This window comes from Callithrix jacchus, chromosome 5, assembly GCF_049354715.1.
Source record: "Callithrix jacchus isolate 240 chromosome 5, calJac240_pri, whole genome shotgun sequence".
Taxonomy (NCBI): Eukaryota; Metazoa; Chordata; class Mammalia; order Primates; family Cebidae; genus Callithrix; species Callithrix jacchus.
In genome coordinates, this window is record NC_133506.1 from 146257475 (window position 1) to 146282497 (window position 25023).

General features: G+C 37.6%; 1 protein-coding gene across 2 annotated transcripts in view; it reads right to left on the minus strand.

The window, feature by feature from the left end:
* Positions 1 to 25023, minus strand: part of USP12 (ubiquitin specific peptidase 12) — a 105715-nt gene that overhangs the window by 25593 nt on the left and 55099 nt on the right. The window contains exons 2-4 of one of the 2 annotated variants that reach the window (XM_002748938.6): positions 24879 to 24959; positions 15042 to 15255; positions 4431 to 4660 (exon numbers count right to left, since the gene is read on the minus strand). In XM_002748938.6, the coding sequence (XP_002748984.1) occupies positions 4431 to 4660; positions 15042 to 15255; positions 24879 to 24959 (525 nt within the window). Of the gene's footprint in view, positions 1 to 4430; positions 4661 to 10820; positions 10904 to 15041; positions 15256 to 24878; positions 24960 to 25023 lie in introns of those variants that run through there. The other variant, XM_054256726.2, reaches the window with a different exon arrangement.

The following is a 25023-nucleotide window of genomic DNA, read 5'->3' on the forward strand; positions in this document are numbered from 1 at the left end:
ACGATAGGTTTAAGGAAAACACATCAATTTTATAGAAAATTAGGTAGGGTGTCAAGAGATAGTATGGCAGAGGTAGGCCAAAGCCAGATCATGCAGGAGTTTACATGTAAGCTAGAGAAGCAAAGGTTATACTGTCTAGTGTTTCTCAAAATCAATTTTGTATTCTTCAAAATGAAGTCCTCAGACACCGCCCTAGCGGTGTTCATTTGAAATGTTCACTTTTATGATCATGTAAAAATCTAGACACAGGATGCTCTCCATCACCTGGGTGCATGAGTTACAACATTTATATCTGCAGTTGGCTTGATGCCAAGGGGTCACCAAGAAAGGCAGTATTTTACTTTTCAAAGTGGTTGTGAAGACATCTGGATGCTACTGGACTAATATGTCCCAATGTCATATCATGTATAATATGGGGAGACCCCAGCCTAAATCCTAGGGAAGAAGTCTAGGCTGGAGATGGGGACTTGAGACTCATCAGCACATGTAATAATAAAATAAAACATGATCCTCCCAATGCAGAGTGAGAAGCAACTGACAATGAAACCTGAGGAACACCCACATTGAGAGAATGGAAAAAGAGAAGCCAAGGAATGAGACTGAGAAGGGACCCTTATGGAGAACACCAGAAAAGGGTATTATAGACACCAGCTTCCTACCACCTGAGACATGACCAGTTGCATTTCTAAAATACAAGCATGAGCTCCTCGAGGAAGCCCACCTCTCACCTGCCCAAATCCTCCTCTCTCCCACCTGGATTAGGTCTACCATTCTGTCTGGCATGGTGTCCTGTGCATATACATACAATAACACACTGTACTGGAATCACCTGAACACTGGCTCACCATTCTTCATTACCTATGAGTATCTTGAGATCAGAGGCTTATGTCTTATTCATCTTCTACCTTCTTTTACCCAGCATAGCTGGTGCTTAGCACCCCCCAAAATTAATATTTAAATATAAATCTAACAAAACATGCATAGCACTGACATGAGAAAGAACTGCCAAACTCCAATTTAAGATATCAAGGAAGTAGTAAATAAGGGGAGACAGTGCATGTACTTGGATAAGAAGACTCAATTTTGTCAAGATATCATTTTGTTCCAACTTGATCTACAGGTTCAGCAAAATCCTTATCAAAATCCCAGCAAGTTATTTTGTGAATATTGATAAACTTGATTCTGAAGTTTACATGGAGAGGCAAAAGACCCAGAATAGCCAACAAAATATTGAAGGAGAAGAACAAAGTCAGAGGACTGACACTACCTGACTTTAAGATTTACTCGAAAGCTATAGTAATCAAGACAGTGTGGTAGTGGGGAAAGAACAGATACACAGACCAACAGGACAGAAGAGAGTGCCTAGAAAGACACTCATACAAATAGAGTCAACTCATATTTGACAAAGGAGCGAAGGCAATTCAATGGAGAAAAGAATCGTGTTTTCAACAAATGCTGGAGCAGCTGGATATCCACATGCAAAAAAATTAATTCAGAACAAACCTTATAATATCTTATACAGAAATTAACTCAAAAAAGATCATAGACCTAAGTATAAAACGAAAAACTATATAATTCCTAGAAGGTAACATAGGAGAAATTCTAAGAAACATTTAGTTTATTGATGACTTTTTAGATGCAACACCAAAAGTACAATGCATGAAATAAAAAGTTGGACTTTATTAAAATTAAAAACTAATACTTAAAAAACTAAAAACTTCTCTGCTGGCCGGGTGCAGTGGCTCATACCTATAATCCCAGCACTTTGGGAAGTCAAGGCAGGCAAATCACCTGAGGTCAGGAGTTCAAGACCAGCCTGACCAACATGAAAAAACCCTCTCTCTACAAAAATATAAAATTAGCCAGGTATGGTGGTGCATGCCTGTAATCCCAGCTACTTGGGAGGCTGAGGCAAGATAATTGCTTGAACCCAGGAGGCAGAGATTGCAGTAAGCCGAGAATGTGCCACTGCACTCCAGCCTGGGCAACAAGAGTGAAATCCATTTCAAAAAAAACACAAAAAAACAAAAAACAACTTCTGCTCTGCCAAAAACAGTGTTAAAAGAATGAAAAACAAGTTACAGACTGGGATAAAATATAAAAGACCTACCTGATAAAGAACTAGTATCCAAAATTATACCCCAAAAAAAGCCGCTTTAAAATTCAGCAATACTCAAAGAAAACAAACAGCCTGATTAAAAAATGGACAAAAGATCTGGATACATCACTAAAGATATATGTAGATGATAAATAATAAGACAAAAAGATGATCAACATCATATGTCATTAGAGACTTGCAAATTAACATGAGATACCACTACACACTTCTTGGAATCACCAAAATCCAAAACACTGACAACACCAAATGTCAGCAAGGATGTAGAGAAACAAGAACTCTCACTCACTGCTGGTTAGAAGGAAAAATGGTACAGCCACTGTGGAAGACAGAATGGTGGCTTCTTACAAACTAAATATACTCTTACCGTCCAATCCAGTAATCATGCTCCTTGATATTTACACAAAGTAAAAACTCACATCCACACAAAAACCTGCACACAAATGTTTACAGCAGCTTTATTCACAATTGGCAAAACTTGGACGCAACCAAGATGTCCTTCAGTAAGCGAATGAATTTTAAAAAACTACAGCACATCCATACATTAGAATGTTATTCAGTCAAAAATAAAGGAAATGAGGTACCAAGCCATAAAAGACATGGAGGAACCTTAAATGCATATTGCTAAGTGGAAGAAGCCAATCCAGACAGGCTGCATACTATATGATTTCAACTACACAATATTCTGGAAAAGGCAAAACTATGAAGGCTTTATAGGACTCTTAGCTTTCTTGCTTATAGACCCTCTTTTCCAATGTTATTAAATCCTAGCAGTGGAACTTTCATAGTAAAGACAAGATCATAAATAAATACTAAATCTTAGGCAAGATTTTGATGAGGAGGGAGGTATTTGTGTCTCCCCCCCGACTGCCTACTAATTGTAAACAGATTAAAAAAAAAAGTCATCATAAAGTGGAGAAACTGGCCCCGCATGGTAGATCATGCCTGTAATCCCAACACTTTGGAAGGCTAAGGCAGGTGGGTTGCTTGAGGCCAGGAGTTCAAGCCTGGGCAACACAGCAAGACCCTATCTCTACAAAAAATTTGAAAACTAGCTAGAGGTGATGGCATGCACTGTAATCCTAGTTACTCAGAAGGCTGAGGCAGGAGGATCATTTCAGCCAAGGAGTTTGAGGCTATAATGATCTATGACAATGTCACTGCACTAAGGCCTAAGCAACAGAGCAAGAACCTGTGTCCAAATTAAATCAAGTGGAGGAACACCACCACCTTGACTGGGTGATCAAAAATTAATTTCACCAACGAGAGGCAGACGGATACTGTGTGCCTACAGATGTGATACCCCGAGAAGAACACAACGTGAACGATGTATTATTCTAGCCATGAATGCATAACCTGCATCTAACCAGGAAGAAACATCAGAGAAACTAAATATGAGAGCATCTGATTTTAAAAAGGTGGGGGAGGCATATTCTTAAAAAATGTACTGTTATAACGACAAAAAAAAAAGATTATGGAAATGTTTCAGGTTAAAGAAGGCTAAAGAAACAACTAAATGCAATGTCCACCTCTAAACTGGATTCTGTACTGAATGGGGAAAATGCTATAAAGAATATTACTGGTCAGGCACAATGGCTCACACCTGTAATCCCAGCAGTTTGAGAGGCCAAGGTGGAAAGATTGCTTGAGCTCAGGCATTCAAGACCAGGCTGAGCAACACAGTAAGACCCTTGTCTCTAAAAAAATAAAAATTTAAAAATAAGCCGGGCATGGTGTCACATGCTGGTGGTCCCTGCTACTCATGAGGCTGAGATGGGAGGACTGCTTGAGCCCAGGAAGCAAAGGTTACAGTGAGCTGAGATTTGCCACTGCACTCCAGCCTGAATGTAAACATTTTCTAGCTTCATCCTTACAAAGTGTCCAGCAAATGAAATATTTTCCCCTTGTTGAGGGTACACTATATGCTTTAGTTTTTATTCCAACAATGGACACTGAAGGTAATCGTAGAAAAAGGAAAAACAAATTAATACGCCTCCCTGATCTGTATAATCCTATGAGATTATGTCCTAAGACATAATTTCCGTAACATGGTTCTATGGTCTCTTAAACTGAAAGAAAATCAAACAGTTCAATCTACAGTAAGTATCTTTCTATCACCTCAGGTATTCATTATCAATAAGCAATATTACATTAAGAGTACAGACAGATTCCTTTCAACTAAAAAATATATCTTTAACTCCTATATCTAAGAATTACAACTTTCAAGTTCATCTTCCATCCTCTCTTCCACAAAGAATAACCTTTAATGTAATGATTCAATTTTTTTCTACACAAAATTGTATGATATACTTACAGTTTCACAAGTAAGACATCTGGTTTCATTAGTTAATGTTCCCTGAAAAATCTCATGAACCCACGTTGGGTCTGGTGTGCTGTTATTATTTTCATTATCAATATTACCATTAGGTAAGCGACCATTTTGTTTTTCCTGCTTTCTCTCTTCTTGTAAAATATCAGCAATCGTGTTTAGTAGGTAATTTAAGAATTCATGAGCATCTTGTTGCATGTAGTTGTCAAAAAGCTCTAAAAATAAAAACATAATATTAGAAAATTATTTCTGAACATACAACTTCATGAAAAACCAATTTATCAAAGAAATATATAGTATTGGATCAGAACTAAAATATAAATGCACAATGTTTTTGTAAGGTGTAAAAAATAAATAACTTTCACATCTAAAACTTTCATCTAAATTTGGGGAAAATAAATGTAAAATTAATTAAAATCTTGTTTAAAAATACTACTAACTGATCCATGAGAAAAGGGCAAAACCTATCCTCAGACATCAGCATAACAGATACTGAGAATTTAAGAAGAAATTGCTTATTAACTTATCTAACCTATTGTTCCACCAATATTTCAACACAGCAAGCTTTAAAGAAGTTGGACAACCATTTGCCAATGCCAAGCCAACTGCTTAAGAACCACAAAGTTCATCAAAAATAAATTACTGAACCATACATCCCCAAGATTCTGATTTAGTTAGTAAGGGGTGAGGCCAGAATGTGGGGCTTTTCAAAGCTCCTCCAACTAACTCCGATGTAGAGTCAGGTTAAGAATCATGTTATCAAGAATTATCTATGTAATCTAGATAATCTCAAGTCCCTTCCAAATGTCGGATTTTATAATTCCATGAAATGTTCTCTGCAGTTATACAAATGAGTAAATATAATGGAAATATTGGTGGTGCTAACATCAAGTGCTTTACCCTGTGCTTGGCAATGTACAACTCTACCACAGAACAGTAAGGACTTTAGTGACAGCATCTCATTTGACCCTCAACAACCACGTAATATTGTTGTTAACTTTATTTTTAAATATGGAGATGGGACCAGAGAGGGTAAAGTCACATTGCCAAGAAATGGCAGACCCAGGATTCAAACTGGGCAGCCTGATTCCACCATGCCACACACAAAGTAATAGCCAGTGTGAGCCCACACATGAGAACATACATGAATTATTCAATAAAATGCATTGAGAAAAATAACCTTTTTAGAAAATTTTATTTTTAGATCCTCAATGTACATTTGATAAATTCCAGAAAGATTTTACATTTTAAAAATGAATGCATACAAATTTAGAAAAAAATTCAGGTAAAGTCTAAGATAAAAGCAATTAACAATTACATTTTAGAAGAGATACGGATATAAAATTAAGTTCTGTGTATTAGAAATATTTTAAAAGTTTAAAAAAAGTGAAACCTAAAAATTATTAACATTATAACATAGAAAATCTCACATTAAAAAAAAACAAAGTGGGCAATGGGCTTGCAATCAACAATTTATAAGAAAAGAAAATAATCAAAAAGCTAAGAAACATGAGAAAATGTCCAATACCACGGGAAGAAGAAAAAAACAGGCCAGGTGCAGTGGCTCATGCCTGTAATCCCAGAACTTTGGGAAGCCGAGGCAGGTGATCACCTGAGGTAAAGAGCTGGAGACCAGCATGGCCATGATGGTGAAACCCTGTCTCTGCTAAATACAAAAATTTCACCAGGCGTGGTGGTGCATGCCTGTAATCCTAGCTACTTGGGAGACTGAGACAGGAGAATCGCTTGAACCTGGGAGGTGGAGGTTGCAGTGAGCCAAGATGGCACCATTGCACTCCAGTCTGTGCAACAAGACCAAAACTCCATCTCAAAAAAAAAAAACCTCCGAATACCATCTTTCTTTGCAAGTTATTGTAAAAATAGAAAGGGAACGAGTGAAACTATTTATGGGGGGGCACAGCTGCTAGAGCAAGGCTGTCTGGGTTGGTGCTATGGTTCTACCTCTAACTGTATATGCAGCATAGGCAACTTATTCAATCTCCCTGTACCATAGTTCCTCATCTGAAAACTGGGGCTCACAGCAGTACCTACACCTTACAAGGCTGGTAGGAAAATCAAAAGTGCTCAGAACACAACAATAGATTTTGTTTTCTGTTCAACAGCAACCACAATAATAATATTGGCAGTATTACCACAGGCTGAGTATCCTTTATCCAAAATGCTTGGGACCAGCACTGTTTGGGACTTTAGACTGCTTCAGATTTGGGAATATCAGTATACACATAACGAGGTATTTCGGGGGTGGGACTCAAGTCTAAACATGAAATTTGTTTCATATACACCTTGTAGCCTGGAGGTGACTTTCTATTTTTAAATATTTAGTACAGGAAACTAAATTTGTGTACACTGAACTATCAGAAAGTAAAGATATTACTAACTCAGCCACTCATGTGGCATCATGCAGCTCAAAAAGTTTCACATTTTTGAATTAGGGATGCTCAACCTACGTTATTGTTGTTGCTACTGAACAGAATACAGAACACATCAAAGACTGACTACATAAAAATTAAGAACTTCTGTATGGCAAAGTCAACATAAATGGAGACAAGTGACATATAAGGAGAATTATTTGCAGTGCTAATATCTAGACTATGTAAAGGATTAATATACAGAATATTTTTTTAAAAAAACCTTTACAAAACAAGAAAAGAAAAAACCAATTTAAAAAACTGGCAAAGGAAAATAACAGACAATTCACAGTAGAAATACAAATGCCTGGCCGGGCGCGGTGGCTCAAGCCTGTAATCCCAGCACTTTGGGAGGCCGAGGCGAGTGGATCACGAGGTCAACAGATCGAGACCTTCCTGGTCAACATGGTGAAACCCCGTCTCTACTAAAAATACAAGAAATTAGCTGGGCATCGTGGCGCGTGCCTGTAATCCCAGCTACTCAGGAGGCTGAGGCAGGAGAATTGCCTGAACCCAGGAGGCAGAGGTTGCGGTGAGCCGAGATCGCGCCATTGCACTCCAGCCTGGGTAACAAGAGCGAAACTCCGTCTCAAAAAAAAAAAAAGAAATACAAATGCCTAAGTAATACATGACAAGTGACTGGGAAATAAAAATTAAAACAATGACAAAATATCATTTTGCCCATCACTTTGGCAAAATAAAAATTGACTTAGAGTTCATCCAGTGTTAGCTTGAGTTTGGAGAAATGGACATTCTCAACCATTGCTGTTGGGTGGTATAAACTGTTAAGGCATGTTGTAAAGGCAATTTTGGTAACACTTTCAAAATAATGCAATCTAGTTCTCCCAGGTAGTGATGCCAGGTAAGTATCTGTGCATGTACTGAAACAAACGTAAATCTGGCTGCTTATTTATAACAGCAGAAGTCTGAAAATATCCTAAATGTTTATCAACAGGAGAATGATTTATTTAAATTATGCTATAATTTTGTTAGGGAATGCTGGGCAACGGTTAAAATGGAAGCAGCTCCTTATGAATTAACATGGCAAAACTTCCAAGACAGGAAGCAAAACAAGGATGCTGGACATGTGTGGATCCCACTCATGAAAAACAACCGGGTGGGAGCAGTGGCTCACATCTGTAATCCCAGCACTTTGGGAGTCTGAGGCAGGCAGACCACTTGAGGTCAGGAGTTTGAGACCAGACTGGCCAACATGGTGAAACCCCATCTCTACTAAAAATACAAAAATTAGCCAGACATGGTGGCAAGCACCTATAATCTCAGCTACTTGGGAGCCTGAGGCACAAGAATCGCTTGAGCCTGGGAGGTGGAGGTTGCACTGAGCCAAGATCGCGCCACTGCACTCCAGCCTGGGCAACAGAGTATGACTCTGCATCAGAAAAACAAAAAGAAACAACCACCATAAGTACCCATAAAATGTAACTCTGGCTTCCTATTTGGACATATATATTTAAATGCATAGAAAAGGTCTGGTAGGATCAACTTATTTCAAAGGAAGATGAGACTGAGGAGCTGGGGAGAAAGCATAGCACTCAGGGAAACTTCTAGGTTTGTTTGGTACTGAAATTATAAGAATACAGGCATGTATTATTGTATACTTAAAAATAAAATAGAACTTTCCATACAAAAACTCTACTGTATTGCTCCCTATCACTGCCTGCTACACATTCTCTTATTTTTTAAGAGCTGGGGGTCTCACTGTGTTGCCCAGGCTGATCTCCAACTCCTAGGTGCAAGCAATCTGCCTGCCTGTTGCATATTATTCATATCCAATTACTTCCCAAGCCCTTTCAATTTTTAAAGTTCATTTCCTGCATATGTCTAGTCTGTTCCATTTCGATTTAAATCTACTTAGTTCATATCAGCTCCCTTCACTTAACCCACTAAGTCCCCTTTCCTTCAGTTTCACACTGCAAATAGACAAGCTTAATTCAGAGACCCTGAATCTCTCCCTAAGAATTTTCCCTGACATCTCTTGCATTATATGGTAAAATTCACAATACATTTTTCATGTTCATCATTTAGTTATTTTCACATATCCAAATCCATTCCACAAATTTGGGTCTCAAATCAAACACAATAATATTAAGAATGCAACTGAAGACACTTCGTTTCTCTGCTATAAGTTTAGCCTGAGGAACCTATTAGCCTTTAGCAAACTCCCCATGTTATATTTAAGAACAAGAAAAGTCATGAGTTCTAAGAGTTCAGTATTAGCCTACATGGACTTAAAAACTAACGGATCTTGAATTTGGTACACTGTGTGGGTTTTTGTCCACAAGAGACAGTAGATCTAAAGCACTCCAATCCCATTCCCTTCTCCCTGCTCAGAGCAGAAGTCTCTGCAGCCTCCAACACTGAGACAGCTTGCAACTCACAAACCTCAGCAGTCCACTCCATCCCTCTGAGGCCGGGCCAAGTCATGCATAGAACCTCACAAGGCTCCGCCAGCTGGAAAAGTCTAGACCACAGCAGAGCTAACTGAAGTAAATTATCTAACCTCGCCCCTCAATGCAATAATCCTCCATCCCTGAAAATAATAAACACTTCACCTCTCAACCGCAATCTCCTATCCTCTACTACTCTCATTTGCTTATTGTACCTTCTATTTCCTTTCTCGTCCTTGGGATTTTCTTTGTTGCTCCTTCAAGGTCCTGCATTCTGTTTTCCCCCATCTTATCAACCTTCAGCATTTTCTAGTTCCCTGCTCCTACTTGTTCTCAACCACAAAAATGCCCAAGATCCGGCCATACTATATGACCCTCAACCCTCCTCTCTCTAAGGCCATCTCCCAGCCTCCTCCTCATCCACTGATGGCCTGATTCACAGTTTCTCTTTCCACTCTGCCTCCTGCACCAACCCTGACACCTCAGTAACTAGGCAGCTTCCTGACGTGTATGCGCCTCAATCCCTTACAATTCAAGAACCTTTATCTCTCACTCATCCACCCATTTCTGGGTCACAAATCTGGAACCACCCACCGCAAACAGATCCACTATGTCAAGGAGTAGAAAATAATTATGCTAAAGTTGAGTTGAGGGGCTTAAGGAAAGTAGAAACCAATTGGAAAAGTCCTAGAGGAATCTAAAAAGGATAACCAGAGAGGACTAGTAAAAAAATTTTATAGGCACTGCTGAAGACCTAGCTAAGGTTGGAGATGATTAAGTCACCACAGTGGCTACCTACATACTGGCATGATGCCACAATCTGAAGTGGTCTAATTTTTCCCTGTGGGGGGAAAAAAAAATATTTGAGCATATACATGTTTCTCAAAAGAATTACTTTCTAAGCAAAAATGTGCAAATGTTTTTGCTTTTTAAAAATTTACATCATTTTTTTGGATGCTCTTTTAACACGGAGCAATAATTTCATATTCACAAAAATACCTCAACTGACTTGCATGCTCTGGAAATAAGATGCAAAGTAAACAAAAAAAAATCTTTAAACTTCTGTTGAAATATTTCTAAAATTATTTACTGTCCATTTTCCAGAGTATACTAAATACGCCCGAATCTTGCTGTACCTGAAAGCAGCCACTATAGTTTTAAAAACAACAACCAGGACTGCATAAACAGCAAAATAACACTGATGAGTGACCTCAGGGCAATCCCTGTGAACTGTATTATATTTATTTTTTAATTTTTATTTATTTTTTATAGCCTACAGCACCCGGTATTCCCAGGTGGTCTCCCATCCAAGTACTAGCCCAACCCTGCTGAGCTTCCGATCACAGACAAAGATCAGGCGCGTTCAGGGTGGTATGGCTGTAGACTATATTTAGTTTTTAAAACCCTGGTTTTCTTATGGTTTGCTTTCTTCTTTGCTAAGTAGCATAATGGGAAAGGTAGACTTCAAACTTGCTTTGGAAATTAAACAATTTCATTCATTCATTCACTCATTCAATAAATATTGAGTAAGCACCTACTATGTGCCAGGAACTGGATTATGTGCTGGGAATACAATGGTGAGCAAAAACAAATGGGTTCCCTCCGTCATGGAACTGACAGTCTAGTGGGAGAGACAGACAATTTCATTATTAAATAAATGTATGATTATAAACTACTATCGTCCTGATATAGCTGCAACATTAACGCAAAAAAAAAATGAAAAACAAAATCACTGCTTAAAAATAGGTTATGTTCTCCTCATAATTCAGAAATAGCTATAGCTCTCATTACACAAAATACCATTTATGTTCTTTTGAAGAAAAATTGTTTGAAATGAATATAAGAAATCATTTACTCAAATATATTTAATAGGTATTATTTGTGGGCAACTAAAATGTCCCTCACTTGAGGGAGACCAAGACTTAAATATGTCTGTTTTTTGTATCTCTCCACAGCACATGAAACACTGCTATGTCCATGCAGGTTCCTTAAGAACAAGGATGCTATCTATCTCATTCCCTGCTGTATCTCCAGGACTAACAATAGTTCCTGCCACTAATGAGATGTATTTCCCATTTTTTAATGAATGAATGGATGGATGGATGAACAATAGGGATTGAAACGGCTAAGATGATGACAGACTGGCCCCCAGACAATAACTTAAATGACTGACACTGCTAAGATTCAGTGAATCAGAACACACAGCTACAGATGCCAGCTGATATGACCCTCAGGCCCACCTTAAATGACCTCAAACCGTCCAGCTGAGGGTCAACTCTAGCTAACACAATCAGATCACCAACCTATGTTGTATTTCTTCCTAAATAGTAGACCACCCAGAGGCAGTACCTGCACACCTGTAAAGAGATGACTCCATTTCCTACCGGGGTACTGCAACAGCCTCCAGGCTGATCTCCTGCCTCAACTCTCATGCCGCCTGTGCCCACCCAGCAGCCAGAGGGTCTTCTCATCCAAATCAGAACATATCGTCCACCTACTCAGAACCCTCTCATGGCTTTCCAAATAAAACCCAAGCTTTAGGCCCCGACTCTCCTCTCTGACTTTATCTTCATCTTATTCCACTCTTGCCATGCTAATTTGCTCGCCCTCCCTCAAGCACTCAGGCAACCTGCACTTTCTCCTTACTGATGGTAACATTTTGCCTCAGATCTTCAAATGATGTATTTTTCTCTTCAAATTTCTGATCCAACCACTGACATATGAACTAGCAACTCCCTCATCCTCTGTCCCCTTTCTCAGTCTTCTTTTTATCGCGGCAGTGACACATTACATCATATAACTGATGGCTGTCTGCTTCCCCATGAGGGTGTCAGGTACTGGAAGGCATATTTCTGTATCATCAGTTCCTAGACAGTGTCTGGCACACAAAAGAAAATATATGTCATAATTAGTCTACTCAAACACTCAGCTAGCATGCATCCCATCAGCAGGCAGCATGCATGGAGCCAGTGTTGCTGTACTCTATGTAGGAGCACTGTGCAACAGTCCTCTTATGCTATGATTAGGTAACATGAGTTATTAAAATTGTAAAAACAAATATTCGTTAATAAATAAAAATTAAAATCAGTTCTTTCCAGGGACATCAAAAAGATTAGTAACATAAAGCAATGGTGGTTAAAACAATATGGGGCTAATATCTATTGAGAATAAAGGTTTTTAACATAGTATAGAAGGAAATTAATTTAGTAAGAACCAGCTAACAGTGAAAGTTCATGGAAATACTGAAATGAGTAACATACTTTCCAAAGATTTAAAACAATCAAAATCTCAGAAGGAAAGATAGGCAATGAATAATATATTAAATCCTCTTTGATTTGTATAGTCTTCTCTACACAATTCTCAAGGGAAAATTCAAAAGCCAAAAACATATTTCAAAACGTATTTGCAAATGTCAGCAACATCAAATAATAAAAATGCTTTTCTATTTAAAAAATGGCTTTTCTATTAGGCATTATTTCTGAAGCTTAGAAAAATGAAGCAAAACTTATGAGAAGATGGGCTTGGAATAAATATTTATTCTGGACTCAGTCTCTTTCAAAGAAGTATTTAAGAACTCTATTGTGTTACCAATTCAATCTGCCTAAATAAAAAAAAAAATAGAAACTACTGAATTATTTAAAATAATAATAATAATAAGGGCAGGCACAGTACTCATGCCTATAATCCAACACTTTGAGAGGCTGAGACAGGAGGATCATTTGAGGCCCAGAGTTCAAGATCAAGATCAGCCTGTGCAACAATAAAGAGACCTGGTCTCTACAACCGCCCCCCCCTCCCACCGCCAAAAAAAAAGAGGGAGAGGGAGAGAGAGAAAAGAAAAAAAAAAAAGCCCATCTGGAAAAAATAGCAAACACTGTAAAAATGCCCCAGGTTTGACAAGCAAACATATAAAGTTGTAAGTACATATCTGTATTTTTATCTCTGTTCAGCATGAGAGTCAACCTAAGTAAAAATAAATAAATAAATAAATAAATAAATAAATAAATAAATAAATAAATAATTGTATACTTAAAGAACACACATGATAGGTTAATAAAGACAAGACAAATGTACTATTAAATGAAAGGGGAAATAATGTATGCTCTGCATGAGCTGCACATTCCTGAACTTTTTTTTTTTTTTTTTTTTTTTTAAAGAGACAGGGGTCTTGCTCTGTTTCCCAAGCCGGAGAGTGGCATAATCAGGACTCACCGCAGCTTCGACCTCCTGAGCTCAAGGGATCTTCCTGCCTCAGCCTTCCAAGAAGCTGAAACTACAGACATGAACCACCATGTCTGACTAATTTTTAAAATTTTTTGTAGAGACAAGGTCTTGCTTAGCTGCCAAGGCTAGTCTCAAACTCTTGGGCTCTGGGATTACAGGAGAGAGCCACCATGCCCAGCCAATGAACATTTTAAAGATACTAATAAAGTCACTGAGAAAGGGTGCTGTGTTTAATTACCAAGTACATTAATTTTTTACCAGGACAAAACTGTTAAAGTTTCGTACAGACACAAAAAGAGAGAAGACTTAATTGCTCAATCCACATTCTAATAGGTTATATTTTATTTTCTAAAAACACAACATATACAGATCTATAATCAAAGTATATATGTTTAGCTTTCATTAGGGGAAAGAAGAAGTGATTTGTGAGCAACTCATCAATTATTCTACATGTGTATGTGGGGAAAATGAACAAATCTTCAACACGTGTTATCAAATTCAAGAATAATAGCCTATAGCCTATTTCTGGGTCATCTTATAATTTAGGGAACCAGATACAATACAGGCTTACCTCAATTCACATGATAATACACAGTGTCAACAGACTAATTTAAGGGCAGGATTAATAATCAATCTTAAAGACTTCTCTAATCCTATTTGTGAGCGTCTGTTTAATAGGTAACAAATCAAACTAAAAATGCCATTCGTTTCTACAATTATTGAAATGCCTACATCAAACAAAAGTCAGAATTCTACGTTACCTAACTTCCATTTAAATTTTTGAGGCAGTGTCCCACATTAGATAGAACACTGGGCTTATGTATCAGGGAGAAGTAAGTTTGTATACCAGCTCTACCACTTACTAACTCTGTGATATCTTGGGCAAATTAACCTCTCTGAGCCTCAGTTATCTCAGAGGGTGATAATGTCTAACTTATTGGCATGTGAAAATTAAATAAACAATATTTCAAAAGAGAAAAGGGAGGTGGGGCTTACTCAGTAACTATTTTTAAAAGAGGACAGAGTATCTACTCTAAGCCAGAAGGTCCTTTCTGGCTCTTTCCCTGGAGCATGGCTCCTGGCAAGCCTTTTTTAGCTTCTGATTTTCACTGCTAAAATGGGGGAAATGACATGCTCTCTAAGGCCACTGCAAGGATCCAATGAGTTAACACACACGAAAGCATTATGAAAATGACAAATGCATAAGCATGCAAAAATATATATATATATATATATCCTTCATTCTTGACAGAAAAGCCAAGCAAGCAAAAAGAGAAATTATGATTTCTCATTTGCTGCTGCCACACGGAATTTTATCTCTGTATAATGCAAAGCAAACATTAATTGTATCTTGTATTAATGACTGTGAGACTATTTCCTTCACTCAACAAGTGCCTCCTTGAAGAAAGGAGTGTCATCTTTGTTTCTTCAACAGCTAACATGTTATCAGGCTATAGCTCAATATGTGCTGGAATTATGGCATGCTATATTTGACCTTCCTAGCATGTCATTAACACAGTGGGAAGTAGAATTACCATTTTCTTTCCGTAATCTTGTGATGAACTTCTTAGGAGGTATTACTCCAACCTTTTTCTTCTGAGTGGCTATGCTGTGGAAGAGATCTGCTAAGCATGTAAGAAGGCTCTCCTTTTTCCTAGGTTGACTCTTATACGCAAGAACTTTTTCCCGAAATGGACGACAAAAATAAAGTGCTTGAAGAACTGAATTGCAGTAGCAAGTATTCCCAAACTGCAACAGAAAAAAAAAGTTTTGTTAAATTTAGGGCAACACGTTTTCAAGAGAGCAATTCCTGGTGTACGACTGAGAGAACAGAGAGAGATAACAATTGGTTACTACTGTAACACTGGCTGCGTTATATTATATATTTTAAAATACAACTCTCAAAAATTCTTTAGAAATCACAAAAGTAAGGTTTTGTATTAGATACATCCAAACGAAAACACACAAAAACAAAAAATAAAAAGATCCCCTGAAATGTTACATTAAAAAGTCACTGGTATTACAGTCTAACAACCACTGAAATGCCAAGTCACAGTATTCATGATGTTCACATCAAATCCTTAACTATGAACTTCTCTCTTACTAGCCATGTCATTGGGAGTATGTCACTACATCTTACTGAACTCTACTTCACTCCAGTATTTGGGGGCCAGGGAAGTAACGCTACTTCAGAGAGTAAATGACACACAGTTTGACAAATATGTATTGCCTTCCTTTTCCCTTCCATTAATAAACACTGGCTCTAAAAGTTAGCTAATAAAACATCTAAAAGTCAGTTGTGAATATTTGGGGAGCACTAGGAAACTATAAAAAAGAAATGAGAACCATTCTCATATTTCTACTCTGGGGTGAGATCATGTATATACAGTAATAAGTTAAAAAGGCTAGGCAGAGAAAAATAAAATTGGGTGATATCAAATGTATGTCCATAGACCATTTGCTTATATTTTTTAAAAAAATGAGGAAAGATAAAAAGCTAATAAAAATAGTTTTTTATAGGAGAACAGGAAAAATAATGAAGAGGTAGATAAAAGTAAGACTTCTTTAAAAGTATGTTGTTATAAAACATTTACTTTGTACCCCATCTCTTCTAACATAAAAAAAAAAATTTCTAAAATTAAAAACAAAAATAAACGAAACCTAAATGCATATGAACTCAATGGTAGAAATACAGAGAAAAGAATTACTTCAGGTCACCTAAAACAAAGAATGTTTACCATACACCCCTAATGAGATACAGTCTAAGCATTAAAAAAAAAAAAAAATCTATTGGTCAGACATGGTAGCTTACACCTCTAATCCCAGCACTTTGGGAGGCTGAGGAGGGTGGATCACTGGACATCAGAAGTTCAAGACCCAGCTTGGTCAACATGGTAAAACCTCATCTCTACTAAAAATATAAAAATTAGCCAGATGTGATGGCACATGCCTGTGATTACAGCTACTCAAGAGGGTGAGGTATGAGAATCGCTTGAACCTGGGAGATAGAGGTTGCAGTGAGCCGAGATCGCATCACCGCAGTCCATCTTGGGTGACAAAGAGAGATCCTGTCTCAAAAACAAACAAACAAAACCCCGAATTTATTGATGTTGTTATTTTGTAACTATTGTAGCTATATCATAGGATAAAGCAAACAAGGAATTATGTTAATAACCGTAAGAACCAAAATTTTTAATGTAAAGGAAAAGAAGACACTGTAATAAAAATCAGAAAAGTAAAAGCCCTATAAACTTAAGTTGGAAATATCAGTATAAACTGTCTTTTATAACTCTGAAAGTGTACATCTGTGTGCAGGCATATATGTTTGTGTGTACGTGTTTTCAAACTCTGTCCACTGAAAAGGTGTGGCAGGAACAACTTTCTCTTATACCCAGATTGTGTTCTCTAAACACCTTTTCTCCATCAAAAGGAACTCGGACATCTTGAAGATATGGCTTATATAAAATTCGGGACAAGAAATGTACAATGTGCAAGATTAGCCTGGGATATCTTGAATGTCAAGTGTCAACTTTAATACAAAAGGATCACTGCAATGGATTAAAATACACCAACTATATAAAAATTCATAAATTTAAAATGACATTTTAGGCTAGGAGCAATGGCTCCTGCCTATAATCCCAGCACTTTGGGAGGCCAAGGCAGGTGGATCAGTTGAGGTCAAGAGTTTGAGACCAGCCTGGCCAACATGGTGAAATCCCGTCTCTAACTAAAATTACAAAAATTAGCCAGGTGTGGTGGCACACACCTGTAATTCCAGCTAATCAGGAAGCTGAGGTGGTAGAATCCCTTGAACCTGGAAGGCAGAGGTTGCAGTGAGCCAAGATGGTGCCACTGCACTCCAGCTTGGTCAACAGAATGAGACTTTCTCCAAAAAAAAAAGCAGGGTGTGTGTGTGAATATAATGACATTTTTAAAAAGGAAACCCTCATTAGTCTCCACTGACAGCTGCAAACTAACATATAAAAGGAAAACATTAAAGATTCATCTTGCCTTTCTCATAAGAACCATATTTCAGGGCCACTAAACAGTTGATGAAGGAAGTTTTTGTTTATAAAGTAATTCCAGTGAATAAAATCAGAAGAAATGGTTGTAAATAACAGATTAAGCAATAATTATCAATGGATGCTCAAAGGATTAGGTTAAAAGCTGATGGAGAACTTTAAAACAGAGGGATCAGACCTAAACCTCCCATGCATTTCAGCTTCGCTGAAAGTGAACAACTGAATATTGTATGTCTTTTAACATATCTTACCTCCTATGAAGTATTCTTACCTTAAAAAAAAAACAAAACCATTAAACTTCAATCATGTCTCTAGATGCAACTATTAATTTACAAGACAGGCAACGGAAGAGACAATGTAAAGATGGAAAAGGTCAAGTGTGAAATGCGGATAGCCTCTAGGACATACAACCTAGTTTCTCCACAAATTGATGGCTTGAAAAAGAAAAAAGTTGAGAAGGACTCAAGAGATACAACAATCAAGTTGCAAATGTAAATGCTTGGAGTTTACTTAGATCCTGATTTATAAGCCAACTATGAAAAGTCATCTTTGGCCAGGCTCAGTGGCTCATGCCTGTAATCCCAGCACTTTGCGAGGCCGAGGCGGGCAGATCACCAGGTCAGGAGTTTGAGGCCAGCCTGGCCAACATGGTGAAACGCCCTCTCTACTAAAAATACAAAAACTAGCCGGGCGTGGTGATGCACTCCTTTAAACCCAGCTACTCAGGAGGCAGAGGCAGAAGAACTGCTTGAACCCGGAGCCAAGATCTCGCCACTGCACTCCAGCCTGGGCAACAGACTCCATCTCAAGGAAAAAAAAAAAAAAGTCATCTTTGAGACAAAAGAAGATATCTGAATATATCCCACCATTGCATGATACTGAGAAATTGTTGACTTTGTCAGGTGTGACCATTAGATGGTCATATTTTTTATAATGTTCCTGCTACTTTGAGACACATAATTAAACGTGCGCCATTTATAGCCAAAATGACATTGATGACTAGGACTTCCTTTTCCAGGGGAAAAAAAAAAAAAAAGGATAAGTGGAAGAGAATGAAAATATTGTTAATTGTTCAAGATAGGTAGATGGGTTCATGGTGATTCATTACACTTAAACTCTCCTCTCACTTTTCAAAGGAGATGTTTAATCTTTGAAGTAAATTAAATCATGTCATCGTATGTCAAAATCATAGCAAATAAAGAACCTAACCAGATAAATTCATAGTGAAGACAGAGACTAGGCAGAACCAATAATTCCAGGGGAAAAAATTTAAAAGCTCTGCTATGTTCAATCTAACTGTCTGAATATATTTCTTCTTTTCCACAGATATTAAACAATTAAGATCCCTCTGCCCCACTGAAACAAGAGTTACCAATTTTTTGAAGAGGCTTGGGAGATTCATGCCCTCTTCAGCTGAGGACCTGAGACCTAGTGAGGACAACGGCTTCTCACATCCACACTGCTAGCAGGAGACAAGCACTGGTTTCAGAAAAAGAGGTGCTTAAGCTTAAGAAGCATGTGGTTAAAGGGTACTGATATCAGTGATCATAAATGTAACTACAGATACACTTCAATGAAGCCTATCCAGGGGTTAAGCACACCTGAAGTAGAATCTACAATGTTGCCAGGATTAATTTATCCAGTATCCAGGATCAATTTTTCTTAAAAATATCCATATTGTACCACAATCTAAGGAGGCTAACAACCAACAAATCCGGTTATATTAATCAAAGAGATGACACAATCTCCATATTTTAGAATAGGTAACAGGGGAAATGAACAACTACCACCGAGTAGGGAAATGAAAGCAAAAGAGATCATCTCAGAGTGTATCAGAAATATTACAATAGGAAGTATTGACACATCTGTAAAAAATATAAGAAGCAAATAGGATAAGCTAAAAAACAAGAGGGAGTCTGTCTTGTAGACTACTGGAAGTCAGGATCACACTTCTATCCAACATAACTTGCTCATCTTCTGAATACAAAGCAACAGTAACATTATAATCAATTCTTTGAGGCCTGCCATTAGAATCTTCTTGTATTTACTTTCATCAATCCCATTAAGGAAAAATTAAAGGTTGCAACTACTATTATTTCTCCAGAATAAGCTAGCTTTCAATCTTATTAATAATTTTGAAACTTTTCCTTCAATGTCCTTGATTTTTTAAATTAACTTTCATTCAAGGTCCTAAGACCTAAAAATTATCTTTCAAGCGTATAGCGTTCACGCAAAAGGTTTTATGGGATGAGTTCCTCTATACTCTTCTTTGTGAATGCTCAATTTCTTAAGAAAAAAAAATTACTTTAGTGCTGAAATCTATTGCTGTATTATCTCAGCTGGTTTTGAAGATCAAGGTAGGTTTAGATCAGAGAGAAGGCATTTTAAAAGTTGCCACCCTACTCAAGGTCTGATCACTGATTTTTTTGATTGCTTATTGAACACAATAACTCATTCTTGCTTTCAAAGTGCTTTTTCTAATGCCTTTTTCTCCAAACTGTAACAAACATCCCACCACAAACATTTTTTTATATGTCTATTACTAAGACCATTTTGAGCACACATCCCTTAAGCATATTTATAAATTATATGTACTATATTATGTATATTAAAAATGTAAAGGAATGCAACTAAGAAAATGCACATTTAGATTTTTGTCTTATTTGTTACACAAGCTATTTTTTCACGAAAAATTATTAGTTTTAAGTGAGAGCAATGAGATTATTTTTTTTGTATAGATTTTAGATTTTAAAACAGCAATTTGATAGTCTGGGTTTATGTTCAGTTATTTGGACAGGTGGTTTTAATGGCTATCAAAACTGAAAAAGATACCTTCAGAAAGATATGTAAGTGTAAGGGAAGGAGAGTCTCACCTTTATTTTCTAAATCATGGTATCCAATGTGTCATCTTATCGACCAAATTAGTTTGAATTCACTTAGAAAATGCCTGCCTTGAGAGTAGCACAGCACAGTAATAAAGCACACAGGATCTAAAACATAACTGTCTAAGTTCAAGTCTGGTTCCACTATCTGTCCTTAAGAAATTACTAAACTGCTCTGTTTATCAGTTTCTTCCTCTGAAAAAAGGGGGTAATACAGCACCTACCTCTTAGAATTTCTTAAATAATTAAATGAATCATCCACTTAAAATACTCAGAACAATTCCTGGCCCTTCATCATTTCACGGCTACCTTTTTGTTTTTTGAGACAGGGTGGTCTTGCCGTCACCTAGGCTGGAGTGCAGTGGTATGATCATGGCTCACTGCAGCCTCAACCTCCTGGGCTCAAGAGATCCTCCCACCTCAGCCTCTGGAGTAGCTGGGACCTCAGGCATGTACCACTATGCCCCAGCCTTTTTTTTTTTGTAGAAACAGGGTCTCACTACATTGCCCAGGCTGGTCTCAGACTTCTGGGTTCAAAGCAATCCTCTCATCTTGGCCTCCCAAAGTAGTGGGATTAAAAGCATGAGCCACCACAGCCAGCCAATAGTTACTTTAAAACAACCTTTTTAGTTAACTAAAATTCAATTATATAATTCTCTAAAACTACGTTTAAATTATAATAGATCTGCCATAGCAGAAATAAATGAGAGACAGTTATACTGTCAACCCGCTGACATCATGGAACCTGAAGTAACATATAACCATATCGTATACAAATAGAGTACAGACACCAGTATCATCCATATGTTAAAAATAATGCTTAGTCTATCATTTTTACATAAAAATAAACATTAGAAATTCTAAAAATTTCTTCCCATTCCTAATGGATCATCTTACACACTTCATTTCGAGACTACTGGTTTTAACCCAATTCCAATAATATCAGGAATAGCATTGTCACTAGCATTACTTTGTTTAAATACTGAGGCTAGGCACAGTGGCTCATGCCTTAATACCAGCCCTTTGGGAGGCTGAGGCAGGAGGATCGCTTGAGACCAAGAATTCAACACCAGCATGGGCAATAGTGAGACCCTGTCGCTACAAAAACCTTGAAAAATTAGCTGAGCATGTTGGCATGCACCTGTAGTCCCAGCTACTCAGGAGGTAATGGCGGAAGCATGTCTTGAGCCAGGGAAGTGAAGCTGCAGTGAGCCATGATCACTCACTGCACTCCAGCCTCGATGACAGAGTAAGACCCTTTCTCAAAAAAAAAAAAAACACGGTGGCTCAAGCCTGTAATCCCAGCACTTTGGGAGGCCGAGATGGGTGGATCACGAGGTCAAGAGATCGAGACCATTCTGGTCAACATGGTGAAACCCCGTCTCTATTAAAAATACAAAAAATTAGCTGGGCACGGTGATGCATGCCTGTAATCCCGGCTGAGGCAGGAGAATTGCCTGAACCCAGGAGGCGGAGGTTGCGGTGAGCCGAGATCGCGCCATTGCACTCCAGCCTGGGTAACAAGAGCGAAACTCCATCTAAAAAAACAAAACAAACAAACAAAACAAACCCAGGTTTTTGAAGAAGCACAATTTCTTCCCTGTCCCTGATGCTGGGCTGCTGGACATGGGTGATGGTGCCTGTTCTATGAACATCCTAAGATGTTCGAAGGGAATGTCCTCTTCCACCAACCAGTTCTTGTTTAGGTGAGCACATTTTGGAACACTGTATTTCCACATTCTCCTACCCACCACTCTTACTGCAGCAGAGTGGGCCAGACATTGAGTAGCTAACCCGGAAGTCATCTTTTCATATTCCAATAGATGTCAGTTCCTTACCCTACAGGCTTACTCCACTGCCCCATACTTCCTTACAGGAACTGCTTTCCCTTCTCTATGCAAATTACTGTTGTTATCAATCAAAACCCTTTTACAGCCCTTCCAATGGGGTTGGAGACTTGATACAGTCTAGGCAGAGGACCTGGGCCAGAGCTCTTTTGCCAGGTTTGATATGGATATTCCCTGGACTCTCCAACAACATAAACCTCAAGTAAACTATAGCCATCAGCTGGTGAGAAACTGAATGAGAATGAAACTAAAGCAAAAATAAAATAAAATCCAGAACCAACAGACGTTGCCTAATGAAATTTATAACCCAAAACAGAAAGCTTCATTTGTATATATTTCTACAAAGGACCCTGCTCCAACTAATGACCAGTAGCAATTCAGTTTAAATAGACTTTTATATGATGGACTAGGAATTCAATCATAATTTTATAATAAAGATTCTGGAGGGAAAGCACATTTTTTTTTTTTCTCAACAACCTAAAACCTTAGAAGATAGGAAAAGCACATTTCCCAGTAGCCTCACAAATGAACCTACTGTGAGGCCTGCCTACTTGTGTGTTGAGGCCTACCTATATTAGAAAATTAATATAAGAACCATAGGATAAAACAATGAAAAAAAAAAGCTATTCAAAAAATGCACAGACTACATACAAGTAGGAAAGATACACTATACTGCGGTTTAAATCACTCTCTACTATCAGCTCTACTAAAATAAGTAGCAATCAGCTACAATATAAAAGGAAAAAAGGCAGTTTGACTTACCAGGTTAAAATAACTTGTTTTCAAAGAATTTAGCTGACTACGTAAATAGCTGGCCTGTATGTGAGATACTTTACAGCAAAAGAAAGCTTCCAAGGGCTCCTTTGCCCATCCCAGGGTCCTCAAGCCACACTAGTATTTCTCCTCTCTACTTTCAATAACATCAGGAATAGCACCGTATCTATGGGAGATAAGCTAAGAGGAAATTCTCATACCATGTATTTTACAAATTATAGTGACACGTAATTATCCCTCATTAAGAGTAAGCTGCCATAAGAGCTATTATCTGTGAAAATATTCTTCCGAGACAAAAATATCTGCAACTGAAAGTAACAGAAAACAGGTTGTCATTAAAGTACTAAAAAGCAACCACTCTGTTAATTTTCGGCTAGATTAAACTGTGTTATTTTTCTGCTCTCCATTAAAAAAAAAAAAAAAAAAAAAAAGCTTGGTCAATATAGCAAGATCCCATCTCTATAAATAATTTTTTAAAAAATTAGACAGGCATGGTGGTGCATGCATGTGGTGCTAGCTACTCAGAAGACTAAGGCAAGATTGCCTGAGCCCAGGAGGTCGAGGCTACAGTGAGCTGTGATCGAAACACCACACTCCAGCCTGCTGCCTGGAGTTAACCCCTCTAATAGTTTTGCTGCATCTACTCTGGCCACAGTTTTATTTCTGATCATTCACAATGTTCACCAACCTTTAATAGGCAGAGCTGTGGCCCCTGTAGAGACGTTAATTTTTTTGTATAATAACAAGGCACACAGACCAAAAGCTGTATTTCTACTCATCAAATGAATCTTTCCAGGGAATGAAGACAAAGCGTCTTCTGCTGGTCTCTTATTTTTATTGTTATTTTAAAATTATAATTAAAATGCTGTTTTTTAAATTAGAACATAAGGTTAAATTCCGGAATAAAATAAGTAAGAGGAATAATGAGTACCCTGTTCTAAAAGACAGAGAAGGGTAGGGGAGTGCTGATTCTGTTACAGGTTTTATGCATAGTGCACACACAAAGAATTCCCAAAGCACAGGGAATCACACACATCACTTCAACTGCTTTCCTCAAATCCATGAGAAACCCATCTCATATGTCCTATGTACAGACCAATATTTAGAGTCCACCAGTTTGTTCAATATAACTTACTGTGTTACCTATTTTATCAATATATGCATTTTAAAACACCTACCATGGATTCACCTGATAGTACAGTACAACTGTATGAAATAAACTACCACAACAATTACATGGCACGGGTTTGTGGTATTCTCCCGTGGCTCAGAACAGATAACATTCTGGCAAAACTTCTCAAATTTTCCCAAAGTTTCAAAAATGTATAATTACTAGAAATACCTCTGCAAGAACTGGGATGTACTTTTTTCCCCACAATTCACACTTTTATAGCTATAGCACTGGTACAATGACAGAAGTAAATTGTCAAATACCACATAGATACATAAAGGCATTCGCATAGCTAAATTTATACTTGTACATTTGTAACACTTAGTCAAATAAATTATTTTCAAACAATCAAGAGATCATTTGGTCTACGCTATACATCAATACTAAATTTTAGTGTTAATATAAATTAATACTAAATTTTGGCTATGAGAAATTTCTGACAAAATAGGGACAATCAGGCTGACAAGTTAGAAACTATTCTATCTCTAAGACTCTTAAGATGCTAGGCAACTTTGTTTCCCTTCCCTTAAAGATCATTTCAAAATTCCCAATCAAGTCTCTTGGCATTTAACTCTATTGATTAAAAAAAAATTTCTTTAAGAACTTATGAAATGCATTCATCATTTTTCAAACTGCTTCCGAACACGATTCTAAAAGCGTATCAATGGATACTTACATTGACTAATCCAAAATAATGCTCATTGACCGGAAACTGTTCTGGACCAATCTCTTTCTCTAATGCCGAAGCATTGGCGCCCTATAAAATGAAAAACAAAAATCTTAGTATTTATAGTACAGTTCTACACCACATAATGATGCTT